Source organism: Haliotis rufescens, unplaced genomic scaffold (assembly GCF_023055435.1).
Source record: "Haliotis rufescens isolate VD_foot unplaced genomic scaffold, xgHalRufe1.0.p SCAF_3, whole genome shotgun sequence".
Lineage (NCBI taxonomy): Eukaryota > Metazoa > Mollusca > Gastropoda > Lepetellida > Haliotidae > Haliotis > Haliotis rufescens.
In genome coordinates this window covers 50,765,232-50,781,151 of record NW_025964001.1, presented here as the reverse complement: position 1 = coordinate 50,781,151, position 15,920 = coordinate 50,765,232, and the positions used below count along the sequence as shown (strand labels likewise).

General features: G+C 40.1%; 2 protein-coding genes across 2 annotated transcripts in view; one reads left to right on the top strand and one right to left on the bottom strand.

The window, feature by feature from the left end:
- The window catches only part of LOC124141985, a 51,546-nt gene extending 50,520 nt beyond the window's left edge, over positions 1 to 1,026 (top strand). Inside the window, exon 13 of the mRNA XM_046510206.2 lies at positions 272 to 1,026. Coding sequence (XP_046366162.1) covers positions 272 to 295 — 24 coding nt within the window. The 3' untranslated portion in view covers positions 296 to 1,026. The remainder of the gene's footprint in view (positions 1 to 271) is intronic.
- A 984-nt stretch (positions 1,027 to 2,010) lies between these two features.
- The window catches only part of LOC124141988 (protein lin-52 homolog), a 30,419-nt gene continuing 16,509 nt past the window's right edge, over positions 2,011 to 15,920 (bottom strand). Inside the window, exons 5-6 of the mRNA XM_046510209.2 lie at positions 4,274 to 4,357; positions 2,011 to 4,108 (exon numbers count right to left, since the gene is read on the bottom strand). Coding sequence (XP_046366165.1) covers positions 4,047 to 4,108; positions 4,274 to 4,357 — 146 coding nt within the window. The 3' untranslated portion in view covers positions 2,011 to 4,046. The remainder of the gene's footprint in view (positions 4,109 to 4,273; positions 4,358 to 15,920) is intronic.

Here is a 15,920-nt window from a genome sequence, read left to right as displayed (position 1 = left end):
TGCTCATTCTTGTGAGGAATACAGCTATTGCGGCATCCCCTTCTCCTCAGAAACCATTGGACATATTATTTTCAAATTTTAAGATGATGTCTCTTAGATTCTGCTTTACGATGAATCGTAACTCATCCATTAAAAAAATAAATAAATAAATAAATATTGGTACAGCATGGTAGTTCAAATCATCAGTGAAATGAAGTTGTTTAATAGTATATTTTTTGCAGTTGTCTTGCTTTCACCTCATATTTATCGTTCTATGAAACATCTGTTTCAGGAAATATTATTCTTGATAGCCTAACAAGAAATACATCCTGACAAGAAACATCTTCACTGTGGCCTCCTCTATCAACACACTGTGTGACAGGAGCAGTGGGCTAGCTAGATGTACAATGTGTTGAGCCTATGCTTCACCAACAGAGATGGTACTAGAATATTGCTACAGACAGCATACATGATGATATTCACCTGCAAACACTTTTATTGCCCAAAGGACAATGATGAGAGAGTTGTATCATCTTCCTATTGTATGAATCATGCACAATTCACATTATTGTACATATTAAACGTTCTGTGTTCATAAACTCAAATGCATAGTGTTCTGAAGATTGTCCATCGTGTACTGGCTTGTATCATGTTATTCTTTATCATCCCTGTAACTAGAGTTACTTCCCTTGCAAATGTAAATGTAAATAATGAGTTTGTGTCCCCAATCTGATTAATTGAAAACCATTTTTAAATGGGACTCACGTTTGGTTTCAGTCACAAATTTGATGACATTCATATATCTGGAGTGATGTCATGGCTGTCTCACAGCTGTTTGATTACAAGTATAAAATGACTGCTATGAAAAATTACCAACATCTTGTATCATAAATGTTGAAAAATAATAAATATGTTTACAGTTTAGGGGTGTTGCTGTGTACTCAATTTGAAATGTCTGTACATCAAGTGAAGTAATATTTATTTCCAAAGTAAGCAAAAATGAATAATATACAACTTTCTCCATATTAAACAAGACATAGTATTTTACAGGTGTTTTAGTTTACTCTTTTGGAGCATATTATTCCTTGAAGAGGAAGTATTTCATTATAAATATAATTTATAAATAAATAGCCTTTTGACAAGGCCTTGTGTATCCTTGTGTATTCTACTGTCAATATAGCTGTCGTTATTTTGATTGCCCGAGTGACATGATGTGCCGTCTTTTAGCCATACCAGGATGTTGGTTCGAATCCCAGATGTGCCCTGATTACGATCCTTGGTTTTAGGTAGAACTACCACAAGTCGACAAGCCATAATGTGGGTGAAATACTGACTACAAAAAGTTGAACTGACTCATGCACCTTACGATAGAACTGTTGCATTCTAAGCTGTGGTTCTATTTATTGGTGCTGTGACTCCAGACGAGCAATACTCTAGTTGTTCACTGAACATATGTATGCAAGATGTGCAACACCAATTCTTAATCATACTGACATTTCTTGTGTTATTCATATACTGTAATTACAATTTGTTTCACATCAGCATGACCAGATACCAGTGCTTTCTGAAATATGTCTCCTATATCAAAGCTTCCTACTTGTGCATTAAAGGTACTATCTAATCTTTTGAAGGAATTGATAACTTCTTGTCTAACACTGTGTGCAAGCAAGGGTGAGAGTCGTCAATGAGAATATTCTTTTAATGCTGCGGACTGCATATAATGGAGTCTGGACCAGGCAAACCAGTGACAAAGCATGACACTGACAGCACCAGCAGATCTATTATTTACAGGTTGCTGTGGCAGCTGATATACTACACAGTTAGGCATAGAACATAATCAGCCGTGAAATGCTACTGTGGCTCCAGACTTGTCTTGATTACAGTCAAGGTCTGGAAGTAATGTTTGTGGGACTGTAAGTACATGGTGGTACATAAAGACTTTGGGGTTTGAAGAAATGGCCTTGACAGGGCTGCTTCTGTTTTTGCAACACCTCTAGTGTCATGTTCAATGACCTATATAGATACACAGGGTAGTTGGTAATATTTTTATTGCCATAATTATACACATCACAGTGAGCACCACTGTGAATAAACAATATGACTTCATTCTTAATCAATGTTTGCTAAATAAGTACAAGTTCCAATAAATAAGTTCATACCTAGTCATATATCTGGCTTACAAAATCCTCTGATCTGAATCTTAACGATAACAATAGTGTCAAAAACATTGCCACTAGTTTAGATTTATGTCAACATTTGCAACCATAAAGTGTATCTGATGATGTAAGATAACCAAACATCTACAAGAATTTCCAATTCACAGTCTTCATTAAGGACAATATATGCTCTTACAATCACACATTTTAGACTTGCATTATATATTGTATACAACTGTACAGGACCAACATAAAAACATACATACAGAATTAGCTCTAGCCCGAGCCAATGTTCAGTGGTTACAAAACAATTAAGTCATAATCTGACTAAATAATTCATATGTCCAATGTCGGTTTTAGATCAAGTCAGAATGGGTTGAGACTGCCACTAACATCAAGCCAGATACTGCTCAGCTAGCACAATCTTATTCAAAACGGATCTTTTACTTCAATGTGATGCCTCTCTGTCAGGATATGAGGTCAACTCCATTATATGTCATGTCATGTCAGGTGAAAATTCTGATCAGCAAACTCACGTTGCAGCTAAATTCTCACGAGTGAGCACAGAATTCAAACAAACATATCTGATTGGCTCAAGAACCATATGCATCCTTCATTTAGACAGAGGTCAAAGGATGCTGCGGGTGCATCTGACGCAACCTCTTATGGCAGGGTCCTCAGATATAAACACAAAGAGGTGTCGCATCATCATATACCTTGAATATTGCTGACAGCGGTCTTCTAATCAAAAACAAAACATATGCATTGTATCAGGGTAAAATATGTGATTTTAGTGAGATTGTTGCTGGTTCAGTTTGTCCCACACACAATAGCCTTCAAAAATTTACCGCTATTCTGCAAGAAAGAGACTACGAAATTGTGCTGAGGGAAGTGAAAATCCAATTGTGGTGTTGAAATATGGTTTACACCATTTATCTGGACTGGTCTATAATCAAATGAATTTCTAAGGCTGCATGATCTAAACATGATACACATGAGAAGCTTGCCATGGCGATGTTACTTTTTCCTGTGCCATGCAGAAACAAATCTCAGTAAAATCCAATCTAATTTCTCACTACCGCTAAACAAAGACCTGAGGTCAGGTCAGGTCAGAACTACCTTTCATCCAACCAATCAGTTTGTCGTTTACAAGATTGCACAAGTGAAAGTCTGAACGTGTTTTCTAATCATGCAAAAACCTGAAAAGGTTTAACACTGGGTATTCCTTATGACAGTTACAGGATGCATGACTGATACCAAAAGCTAGCCCGGTCTTAGGGATAAACATTTGAAATGGAATAGTTTTTTTCACACCCCACAAGAAGTACTGCCATACAATTTCAAACACCTATTAGACATTCCAGAATTTTCTTTTGTTCAGTTTTCAAATTTTAAATCAAGAACTTTCTCAAAGTATTTTTAAAGTGTAGTCTGGAGTGGAAGTCGGCATTTTGAAGCTCGTGCCATGTCTCAGGAAAGGTGCTCTTTTATTGGCTAATGTCAACATCCTGTTAGTTATTTCATTGGTCGTTCAAAGTTCACGAAAGGTTGTTCTGACATAACCTGTAATGGAATGTCCTCAGATCCTTGGTGTAGCGGTAGTGAGGTCTAAGATCTGATTGTTATGAGACTGTGCATACACATATTAAACATGTGGAATATCCAAATGCTCCATTTTGACTTATTTTTGAAAGGTGTAAAGACAAAATGACTTAATAAGTGCAAACAAATTATGTAATCACTATGTTAACGGTCTTCTGAAAGCTAGAATGTTGTCACTTTTAAAGGCTTGTTCATGTTACTTGGGCAAGCAGATCTTCCATGTTTATTTCAGCGACTGACAAATCCATGGGAGCATATCGATGACAAATCCCCCGCTGCCAAATGTAGCAAAATGTTTGTAATTACACCTCAGTTCCTTGGCTTGGGTTTTTGAAGTATATTTAAAAACTTTCCTCTCGTCATCTCTCGAGCTGTGGAGAAAAATAAAAACATAAAAATTGAGTGGAAACCTGCTGACAGCAGAGCATTAAAATGAACTTCAATTACAGATTCAAAACAATAAACCCAACACTGTTTGCTTCATTCTATTTTAAACAAGAATCTTCTGCTATGAAAGAAATGTTACTTTGACCAACCTTCTGCATGTCCAAGCTGATATGCCAGATTCTGCAGGCCTCGGACCTTCTCCATTAACTGTGAATGAGTCAAACTGCCAAACTCTGAAAATTACAACCTAATTTCAACATGCCTGTGAAGACAATGAGTTTGTGACAAATGAAATAAAGAAAGTGATGTATCTAACAGTTATACAGTTATGCTTAAGTTTCCTAGACAACAAACCTATCTGAAACACAGCATAAGTATCAACAACAATGGGCCAATTAAAACTAGATCAACCTATTGTACAAATACAGCAAAGGTATAATATGGATTGGCCCCTGCATATTGTCATTACTGACTGTCTACCATCAACTTCCTGGGTGTGTATATATATGAAGGCATTCCCAAAAGTAATTGTCCAGACTGACAGGTTTTCACCATGTTCACTGAATAGTTCTGGACCAGGCAATCCTTCATGTCCTGTTCATTAGTGCTGACAGGTCAAGGCAATGTAAGCGTGAGTGAGATTTGGTCAAGGTCTCTGTAAACAATCTAGTTCTATCATGGCATTCAGTCCTTACAATGAATGTGTGAATGTTGTTACATCTTGCTCATCACACAAGCTAACAAAAGATTTTTCTGAAGCTTATTGTGGGGAGGCAAGTCTGCGATGGGTTGGTCCTTAGACTTCATAATGCAGGATAAGTATTCAAATGTAAAAAAATTTGGATTTTTAACTCCTTAATGCATCTGTATAGCAATGAGTATACCTTCAGATGTCAAAAACCTCAATAATTATAACCCCTTCAAAAGACACGTTGTCAGGGAAATCGTATGGCGAAAATCACAGAAAGAACTTACTGTGTTACCAAGCCCAAGCTGAAAAGCTTGAAAAGTCTTCCCCCCACCCCCCCATTAGGCATGTCATAGTCAGCACTGCGCAGGACAGGTAAGACTGGCTCCAGACAGGAAGAGTTCATTATTTGCGTCGGGTGTTGGTTACCTGCTGGGCTATTACCAGAGAGCTACGAACGTCTTCAAGTGCCAAATGGCGAAGATAATGGCTGGCTAAACCATGTGGCACCTCAAAAAACATCCTTCCATGATTGCTCTAATAGGACAATTGCTATGTAGAGTCATGGTTGAGGCTACCGCTGATCTCGAGAGGATGGTTCACTCTGTGATCAAGGTTAGTGATCTCGTAAGCCTTAAGGATGAATGCGAGTAACTATCGGGATATGGTGTTGTGTCTGACTTCGGTTGTGGACGTACTGGATACAGGAATTCTTCTAAATAACCGTTTTCCGAGAACAATGCCTAGTCTTGGAGCGACGGATGAAAACTTGTAGTGCGAGTACAGGGCACAAGAGGAGTTACCCTCATCTTCAACCCGCACAATCATTGAGATTGGTAGAATGGTGAAGGACCCTTTGGGTAGTTGGTTTTTTACTATAAGATCCAAACAACCCAACGTGTATCATGCTCAAAAAGGACACGGATGATGTCATGTGCACTTAACTCGCTCCCCCTTATCTTCCCAAGGCAAGGAATTTAACTGACTCTAAAAGTCAAGTTTCCATCCTGGGCGAACTAGGCTGGAATTATGGAGTTACGAGGGCTGGCTGAAAAGTTCTAAGCCTAAGTGGGATATCTCAGTCGGATTGAAACAAACTTTTGCCACCAACAAGTACATTCATTTAATGAATCATAGACTTATAAACCTATTCATTGGGATCGCTATTAAGTAAGAGACTTCTTTCTATAGGCATTAAAACCTACTGTGAGGGTTTACTTTCCAGTCGGGTTAAATCTCATAAACAGGGACGTTGTAATGTCCCTGGGATTTTATATAATATCCCAGGGATTTTATATAATGTCCTGGGTATTTTATTCATATAACTTCTGTTCAGATTGTAACATGTAATGAAATGTAAAATCAAATGACAAATGTTTTCTTTATATTCCCGAGGATCGAACTCGCAACCTTCATATCTGTAGCCCAGTGAGTGTACCACGAGGCTACAGAGGTGTTGATAAGCCTCACTGGTTTTTAGAATGTCCTTTTCAAGATCCGTACGACAGTAACAGATATTTTACACGCGTTTCCTAAGGTTCATGGAAAGTATGTTCGAAACATAAAAATGTTGATAAATGTTGTTTTAAGTTTCTTTTTTCGGTTTATAAGCATGGAAAAACACTTTCCCTCGGTTTTGGTAGACAGAGCATGCCCTGGGGGTCGGGAAAAACTGCGGGGGCTTCGCCCCCCTTGATTTTTCCCTCTCCCCAGGGCATGCTCTGTCTACCAAAACCTTGTGAGCGTGTTTTCTCCAATACATAAGAACTGCAACTGTAGTGTTATTATTGTCTTTGTACCAGACCATATTGTGAACCTACTCATTGAAATCACCAGAAATGGACAAAACTGGCTATAGGGCAGTCATCAAGTACCTGCAACTGAAAGGGCTAACTCCAACACAGATACATGCTGACATGGTCTCCACTTTAGGGGATGATGCCCCTTCCTTTTCCACTGTAAAGAAGTGGGCTGCGGAATTCAAGCTTGGCAGAGAGAGCCTTGACAATGACCCGCGTCCAGGAAGGCCTTCAACATCAACCATTCCAGAAAACATTACCCGGGTGCATGTCATGGTGATGGCTGATCGACGATTGACCACTCGACATATTGCCAGTGTTGTGGGCATCTCTCATGAGAGGGTTGAGCACATTATCACCAACGAGTTGGGAATTACAAAAGTTTCTGCAAGGGTGCCAAAGCTCTTGACAGCGGATCAGAAACATGTCAGATTCCTGACATCCCGTGATAATTTATGCCGTTTTGAAGCAGATCCCAATGATTTTTTGGCCCGATTTGTAACCATGGATGAGACCTGGATTCATCCCTTTCAACCAGAAACCAAAATTCAGTCTAAACAATGGAAGCATCCAGAATCACCAGCCCCCCAAAAAGCCAAGTCGGTTCCTTCTGCTGGAAAGGTGATGGCTTCAGTCTTTATGGATTCCAAGGGTATTCTGCGGATTGACTATCTTGAAAAAGGCCAGACTATCAATGGAAGATATTATGCTGACCTACTGAGACAGTTGCATGAAGCTATCAAAGCTAAGCGATGGGGAATGCTCACTAAAGGAGTCGTGTTCCACCAAGACAATGCTCCTGTTCACAAATCGGTGGTTGCCATGTCAGCAATCCATGATTGTGGCTTCCAACTCATTAACCATCCCCCTTATTCACCCGATTTGGCCCCGTCAGACTTCCACCTGTTTCCCAAAATGAAAAAGGAACTAGCCGGTCGCCATTTTCCTAGTAATGATGACGTCATTTCCGCGGTTAAAGGCCGGAGTGCAAACTGAAAAAAAACCCATGGGTTTCTAATTAGTCTCCCATTGGCTACTCCTCAGCAGTGTAGATTTTATCTGCCCATGAGTGACAGAGCTCTAACGGTTTTGCTGCTTGGTGGGAGCCTGGCGAGGTCAAAGGTTAAGCCTTGAATTTACTACAAGAATAAACATGTGCCTTGTAGTAAATCCTGAATCCAACTACACTTTCTCTACAAATTCAGAAGAAAAAAGAAAAAAGACAGAATCATTTGATAACAATATATGAAATTTTACTTATTCATAAAAGTATTATTCACAAAAAGTTTCAATCACAGCACTTCAGTTATACTCCACACACACACACACACACACACACACACACACACACTCACTCACTCAGTCACTCAGTCAGTCAGTCAGTCAGTCACACACACACACACACACACACACACACACTCACTCACTCTCAGTGTGTCAAGTATCCGCAACAGGGAGGAGGTGCCCAACATAAATGTCAAGGTTTCCTCGAAAGATCATCCATTATTCATTTACACATTTTAATTCACGGCAAAGTACCTTTATAGGTTCTTATATATATTGTTTACAACCAACAAATATGTGTTACAGGCGCTCACTTCATCATTTAAATGAACTATAAGCACAATTGTTAAAGTTCTTTTGATCTTTCTAACTTTACAACAATGGCATTAATAGATAACCTTGTTATGGTAATTGAGAGTACATTATTAACAATAACATCAATATAATACTACATAAACAATGAAGAAACACAATTATTGAAAGGGCGTATTCCACATACCGATGCAAACATAACAAATACATAGTCGTAGCATCAATTCCAGGTATGTCCCAAATATGGTTTATTTGGTGGATTTGGTAGCCATGTCCGAACTAGTACTATAACACAATCAGGCATCAGGTCACGTTTGTGTCGGGTTCCATTCCAAACCAAGTGATGTCTGTTCACATGTCTTTCTAATGCCTGTCTCGTGATAACGTGCATCCCTCCATACACCTCGGTGAAGAAGCATAGTCCAAAATCTCTTATAATGTCCCTTTCTTAGTTCAGAATTATGAACATTGTCTTGAAGGATGTCTTCTTCCCACCACATTTGCTTATTACTAGAGTCCGTTATGCATGGTTTGCATAAACAATGAGGACACTCATCTGCATCAGCTCCCTGTTGGATCATAAACTCGGGGTCATCCTCAGGGTCATTAATAACCGGCACAGTTGTAACTGGTGTTGTTGTCTCGGAGTGAGGAACTTCTATTATATCCCAGTTGTGGTGATGAAATAAACTGTAAATGGTTTCTCGCTGCAAAGGAGTTACCATCAATGTGAGAGACAGTCTATCTTCTCCAACTTCCATGTTCACTGTGTCTTGATGTAATAATGTTTCTCACAGCTTTCTCAAGACTTTTACCATGAAGTAACACTGGAGATAATTTATAGTTGACAGTAAAGTCATAAACAAGGCAGCAATTAAAAGTGTCAGCAAGAGAAAATATGTTATCTGTCTATCAGTTGGCAAGAAGTAATTGGTTCAGGTCAAAATAATCTGCCTAAATATCTGCTCCATACATTGCCCCTGTAATTGTAGGAGACAGATTTGTAATTCTTCTTCCTGCGACATCTCTGTGCACCTGGATTCCTTGAATGCCACTGGAAGTGAAGCTCCTATCAACATTTTCATTCCAGTGACAAACAGCTAATTGAGACTTCATGTCATACACTCTGTCAGAAAATGAGATTCTTTTATCTTGAAAAATATCCATAACATTATTGAAACTTTCAACATAGAATGTATCTTTGGCCAAATTGAAGTCATCTGGGTACTTGAAAATGACTATTTGTAATGACTCCTTTCAATAATGAGATTGCTTTCTTGCTTGTGAGCACGATACGTGATGGTTCATAGTTTGGATCTTTCTTGCATCTAGATGAAGGATTGCAGTCTGAATGATTGTTCTTATAATGTTCGATCACATTTAAGAGGGAAGATCTCAGATAATCACTGTCACCATAACAATTCCGAATGGCATGATGAAAGTGAGTTGTGACAGGTTGTACTTTGTCAGACAGCTGCTCATGCCAGGTACTGCCATGCTTATATTTTGGCCCACTGGATACAGCAGAAAGAGATTTGGCTACCGATTTTACACCATGCCATGTGTCGTTTTGGTTAATTGTAGTTCCACTGTCCCGAATGAATTTATTAACAGATAAATTTCTGTCATGTGTGTGGACTTTAACACGGACATCATTCTCTTCTAGGTAATCATAGATTTGTACAGTTCCAATCTTTTCATGTCTCTGAGAGACAGGATCGATCTGTTTAGTGATATGTGGGCATGCTAACACCTTGTGTGTGTGGTCACCAATGGCCACAACACTACTGTCCTTGGCATTTTTCCGCCAACCATGCCGAGCATCTGTCATGATATTTATGCCATCTAAATCTTCATAACCAGCGACTTCTTCTAACAATGCCGTTTCACAGGAATCCGTATACTCTGTCTGAACACAGTTCTTATAAGTGGTAAGCTGTCCTTCTCTATACTTCCGTGAGAGATTACCAATCCCTGCAGCTGAACAGAACCTGCTGTATTGGACTGGTAACATGCCACAGCTGTAAAAAGCATGTCCAATCTTCTCATTCACCAGGAATTTGTTGTCTGGGAGGTAGGGTGAGGACACCAGACGATACTGGTGTGACTTGCGGCAGCGTACTTTCATCTTCATGACATGGCCTCGATAACTGATTTGGGCCACAGTCAATCTGTTGGAGCATTTTCGTCCATGCTTTTCTGCTACATCCAGGCACATTTTCATGGATGATTCAGATATAACAAAAAATCTGTCATCAGTGTCACCTGGTCCAGCTGTCAGGTGTGTCACTGGTGGATCTTCCGGGGCAGTCAGGCCATGATGTTGGAGATAATACGATAATACCCGGTCCAGAACATCAGCATTATTAGCAGGCTTGCTGGTCTCTGCTTTCAGGTGAGCTTTCACCTGTTTCAGCTTTTGAAGAATACCTTCCTTGACTTCATGATCACCTGGTACTTCAATTGTGAAACGAGCAGGTCGCTTATTTGGATCCATCATGTGAGGAAATCAGTATGGTAGAAAACAAGAGATGTCCAATTTATTCAGATAGTTGGAGTCAATGAGCAGTGGTCAGACCCTGAAGTGATCGCATGCTAAAACAAAGCCAGGTTCATTGGTTTTTTTGGGGGGGTATGGGTTGGAGAGGTACATTGAGGAGAGGAGATTGGTATATTTTTTATTAAGGTCTTGTGAAATTTAGGTTATTATAAAGAATTTAGTACAACAAAGGTTAACCATCAAATAGAATGAAAGTTAACTAGTTGAAGTGTTGGTAATGATCACATAGATACCAAACAAATATCACCCCCTCATGGGAGAATCAAATGTTCTTGTTGGTGTCAGTGTCAAAACAGATTACACTCCCGCACAGGGGGAGTGGGGGTGGGGGTCAGTTTCACTGTCTGGGGAGAAAGTGAAATATGAAACCTTGAATGGCAATCTTTCCTCCACTAGCAGACATGTTGCTATGGATACACACCTCCTCTGGTCACCTGACTGATACAGTGGCAAATTCAAATCTGGATTACAATAAGGAGGAAATATTTTCCAAATTGTACGTTTTGTAGACTATCTGAATCCATATTTTTTCATAGTAAGTCTTCATAACATCCTTCTGTGTACTATGGCTGAATATCATCATTAACTGGTAAGTCAATTTTGTGATATTTCATCGAATGTATTTGACTACTGCTTTGCTTTGCACCAAAAGACAGTTTTAACCATACATTGTGGCCACACCCCCTTTGTGCATAGGCTTGAACCCCGGCCTTTAATGATTTTTTTAGGGTGGCTGAAGAAAATTTCTTATTGACCGGCATCCAGGCCTTGCAGCATCGCTGGCAAAAGTGTGTAAACCTGGAAGGGGACTATGTGGAGAAATAAATGAAAACCATCGACTTGGTACGGGTCTTTCACAGTTAGGCTTATTACTTTTCAGCCCTCGTATGTTTTGGCTTGACTAATGAGTCTATGCATAGTCCAATCAAAATCGAACTAGACATCCGGTTTGTGAACTGCCATGCAGATTTCGGTCGATTGCAGGATTTGCAAAAGTGTACTGTCAACTCGGTGTTGACAGATATTTTACAAACTTTTTCATGTTCGTAATCAAGGTTCTCACGTGATTTTGGCTAAAGCCAAGAGAAATATTGTTTTCTTGGTGAGGTCATCAAATGAGGAAGCATTGAGGGGCTCAAAGGGGGGGGCCACGCAAACCTCAAAGTACCGGATTCAAATCCCACACCGGGGGACGAAAATTGGCCTTCTGATCCTCAAGCTTGAAAGAGTGTAGTAGGGCCTGCAGTTCCGAGACCTTAGTCATTTTGCGATTCTCCAGAATTAAGCACTACCAAATACGTTGTAATGGTGCTAACTTCTAGTGCCTTTTGGTATGCAAGTGTCGGAGGTATTCGGCTAAGAATTGAGACAACACTGTTGTGGGATCTTGATTCTTTGCCTTACAGAAGGTTTCAAATGATCGAGTTCCCCACAAACATCAAAGAACCACATTCAGGTCCCACTCAATGGAATAAAAATTGGCCTTCTTATCCTCAAGCCTAAAGGAGTGTAAGAGCTTGCAGTTCCTGTATATTGGTCATTTTACTATCTTCCGGACACCGCCAACACTGAATTTAAAGCTACCAATTATGTGGTAATGGTGCAATCCTTCAAGTGATGTTGGTATGCAGGTGTAAGAGATACTTGGCCAAGAATTGAGGCAAGGTTATAGTGGGATCTTGAGCCTTTTCTTTACAATAGGTCTCAAATGATAGCCACTCATCATAAAGGCCTCGAGTCGAAGGTCTATGTGCCATAACAATGGCCTTAGCCGCTTGTGCTGAATAGCCTTTCTTGCCTAGGGCTCTTTATAAGTGAACCAGACGTGTAGATGCCTGGCGTAGGCTGTGGTCACCTGCTGTGCAGATGCACTAGTAGGCTGGGCCACCCCGGGAGAGGTAGTGGTTTGCTTCCTGCAAGGTTTCTTGGATCTACAAAACACCCTTTTGCAAGCCAGCAAGGCTCCTGGCTGCCCTTATCTTTTGCACCATCTTTGGAAGAAGTACTAGGGTTGAAAAGCGTACGCTCTTAAACATTCCCAAGGAAAGCTTAGCACAACGACCGTCCATGCCTGCTGATCCGGTACAGAAGAGACGTAGGTTTGGAGCTGGCAGTTTTGTCGTGTGGTAAATAGGTCGATGTTGGGTTTACCTAGGCTCTGACATACAAGATTGAAAGCCTCTGGGTGGAGCTTCAACTCCGTCTGGCCAGCACATTTCGACAACCATGTATGTGATTGACCAGGAAGCGCAGACCCAGTCGATCCACAACGTCTGTTTGAGCAAAGAGTGTGAATTGTCCCGGATTCCACAGGTACCAGACCACCGTGATGATGTCGGTGGAAAGGCTAGTTGGGCGTTTCAAAGGCGCTCCTGCCAATGTGTTATCACCAGTATGATCGCCTCCAACTCTAGGTTGTTTATGTGCCACGTGTACAGGACCACAGCCCTGATGCCGTCTGGTCCTCTAGATGCGCACCCCAACCCTGCAGAGATAAGTTTACCAATAGGTGTGACGGTAGGGACAGCTCTGTTAAGGACACACCTCCTAAGACATTCAACTCTACTGTCCACCAAGTGATGTGAGTCCTGATCGTGTCCTATGTAGTCTGAATAAATGCACTCCCTAACCGATCACCGAGGCAGTTCTTATATAGAGGTGACAAAGAAGGGACTCTGAGTGTTGTCATCGGAGGTTGACGTAACGGTTGTGGGAAGAATTATAAAAATTAACGCTGTATCTCGTGGATAAGGCCGAAAATATATATAATTCTTGTGTTTGAAAGATCATACCATATGAAGTAAGGTGATCGTTTCCATTCCCTGAGCATCGTGTAAGTGCTTCAGTTCTTATATCGAGGTAAGGATGAAGGTGGTTCCTCGTAACTCCGCCTGTGGGCATTGGAGGTCTTCCGAAATTAGTGACTCCATCCCATTGATGGAGCAACAGGCGTCGAATCAAGTGGTTGCAGCATTACATACAAGTAAGCCTGCAGACAAATCTGTACAAATACACCATATGGCTTGCGTCAAGTCTGGTAAAGTCGAGTATGTATACAGTAAGCGAGTTCTTGAAATGTGACATTAAAATCACCCTGTGCAGTAACCTCAAATCCAGTTTGCCGGAAACGAGGTTCACGCTCCACACATGGATGATCCACTGTGAAAAGTATGTTGGACAGACAAGTGGTGTTTCCAAGTTCTGTGTAGATTATGTGGCGTGGCTAATGTAGGAGCAAGTTGATAAACATATTTGTGATGCCTGGTCATGTCCTGTGAACGATTATTCTGAGAGCTGCATATCTGGAAGCATATCACGATTCTGTCAAATGTCCACTCGATCGAGACATTTGTGATAATCTTCATGTTTTGGTACTGATCATGTCTACCAGCAGCCCCATGATACAATTCGAAGAGCATACTCTCCGTGGAATCCTTCAGCCAACATTGAATGTTCCCTATTAGATAAGGAGAAATGGCAGGAAATTATACAGAGCTCTCACCATGAGGCCAAGAGCTGCCAATGCATGAGGGAACGTCGGACCTCCATTGTGTGAAAGCCGACCGTGTGTCCAATCTCTGGATAGTCATTGGCTCAGACAGCGAAAGCATGGATAGGGAAATCATCTTTGCCGAACTTTGGCACTTTGAACAACTGTGCAAGTGCCAACCTGGAAAAGTCTTCAGCAATCAATGATTTCAACAGTGTTTTTTTCTTTGTGTTTTTGACGAAGTGTTTGGAGAGATCGTAGATACTCGGTTTTGAAGAAACGGATATTAAACATAGCAGCAGATGAAGGATTGGTGTGGACAAAACAGGAAGTGATGCCAGATTGTATTTTAAAACTTTTACGCGAAGTGTATCTTAATCCACCAGACAAAAAATACATGGGACAAGTGTGGATCTAATGATCAAACTCAGTTTCGTGTGTGAAAATTATGTGAAAGAAAAGAAAATCCATAATTAAAATTGTCGTGGAATATGTAATTTGGAGTTTTCGTTTATCGTAAGTACAATATTATCTAAATAGGCCTAATGTAGGTCAAAACATCAAATTTATTTCGTTACATATTTATCAGTTGCTTATGTGTTTTATGTTGATACTCGTGACACATTCATCTATTGGAGTCAAGCTAAGAAATATTGGCGCAACTTCTGGTGCTTGAAATTAGGCCTCTTTCTAAACACTAGTTGTAAAATATCTGTAATAATTTAAGTTTTATAAATATCATATGATTATTGTGTGGTATAGATCTAAATGTTGAATGCAAGTGAGCAAAACAAAACAGCTATCTGTAATTTTCGGATTGAACTGAAACTGTCGCTAATACTTATGTAACTAACGTAAATTTTGTATTTATGTATCATTACTGTTTCTTACACACCTGTGGGTAAGAAACCCATTTTAGATAACTGGTATCAAACATATGTGTGAGATCGAATTCCAGGCCCGTGATTGGCTACTCCATGGTGATGACCTGAGGTCAGATGATGACGGACTACTTTTCTGATTGTAAGTCATTGATAAGTTGCTCGTGCTTCAGTTGAATGTTCACCTACCCCTTGATGAACCACAGGACCGTGTAATAATTGATAATAATAATAATGGCGTCACGCCAGGGGAAGCAACTCTCACCCAAATCACTTTCCTTATGTCATCTGACTAAGACAGAACGATGGCTGACCAAACTGTATGTATGGTACATTTCTTTCATTGCAAAGGCGTAATACCTCGCATTGTAAAGTTATAGAGTTGTAATTATATGCCACGTGTACGGTACCTTTGAATTCAAAGGCTTTAATGGCGTCCATATTGTAGTGCCACTTATGATACATGAAACACCAGGGCCATTAAAAACGGCTTCTTCTTTTTTTGTTATATTATACGGCTTTGGTCTACAATCTTTTCCTTAACATAAACCCAAGGTGGTGTGTTAATTATAATTAAACTACACTTACCTTTTTTACGGGTTTTTTACACCTTCGCGCGTAACACGCCCACTTTGGTTTTATAATTATACTACGACATTGGCTATTTGTATCGCGTTACAAATCGCATTCTAAATTACGCCTTTGCTTCTAGTTCTACAATTTATGCACGTATCTTTCCGATCTTTCAATCGCACTGATACACTGTGATATACGACCACCCT